General features: G+C 60.6%; 1 protein-coding gene across 1 annotated transcript in view; it reads left to right on the forward strand.

Moving 5' to 3' along the window:
- The window catches only part of LOC119587632, a 16,560-nt gene that overhangs the window by 9,768 nt on the left and 6,579 nt on the right, over positions 1-213 (forward strand). Inside the window, exon 4 of the mRNA XM_037936336.1 lies at positions 19-189. Within this exon, the coding sequence (XP_037792264.1) occupies positions 19-189 (171 nt within the window). The remainder of the gene's footprint in view (positions 1-18; positions 190-213) is intronic.

The raw sequence follows: 213 nt of genomic DNA on the forward strand, positions 1-213 counted from the left end.
TCTTCCCCTCTCCCTCAGCCTCCCAAGCCCTACAGCTTCGGCTTCGAAGTGCGCGACGACAACACGACCAACTACCACAACCGCGCCGAGGCTGCAGGTGACGGCTGCGTCCGGGGATCGTACAGTTACGTTCTTCCCGACGGCTTCGTGTACACCTACAAGTACCAGGACTGCGGTCAGGGATACGAGGTGGGGCCTTGTCTTGGGCTAAAG

Source organism: Penaeus monodon, chromosome 22 (genome assembly GCF_015228065.2).
Source record: "Penaeus monodon isolate SGIC_2016 chromosome 22, NSTDA_Pmon_1, whole genome shotgun sequence".
In the NCBI taxonomy this organism is placed as follows: domain Eukaryota; kingdom Metazoa; phylum Arthropoda; class Malacostraca; order Decapoda; family Penaeidae; genus Penaeus; species Penaeus monodon.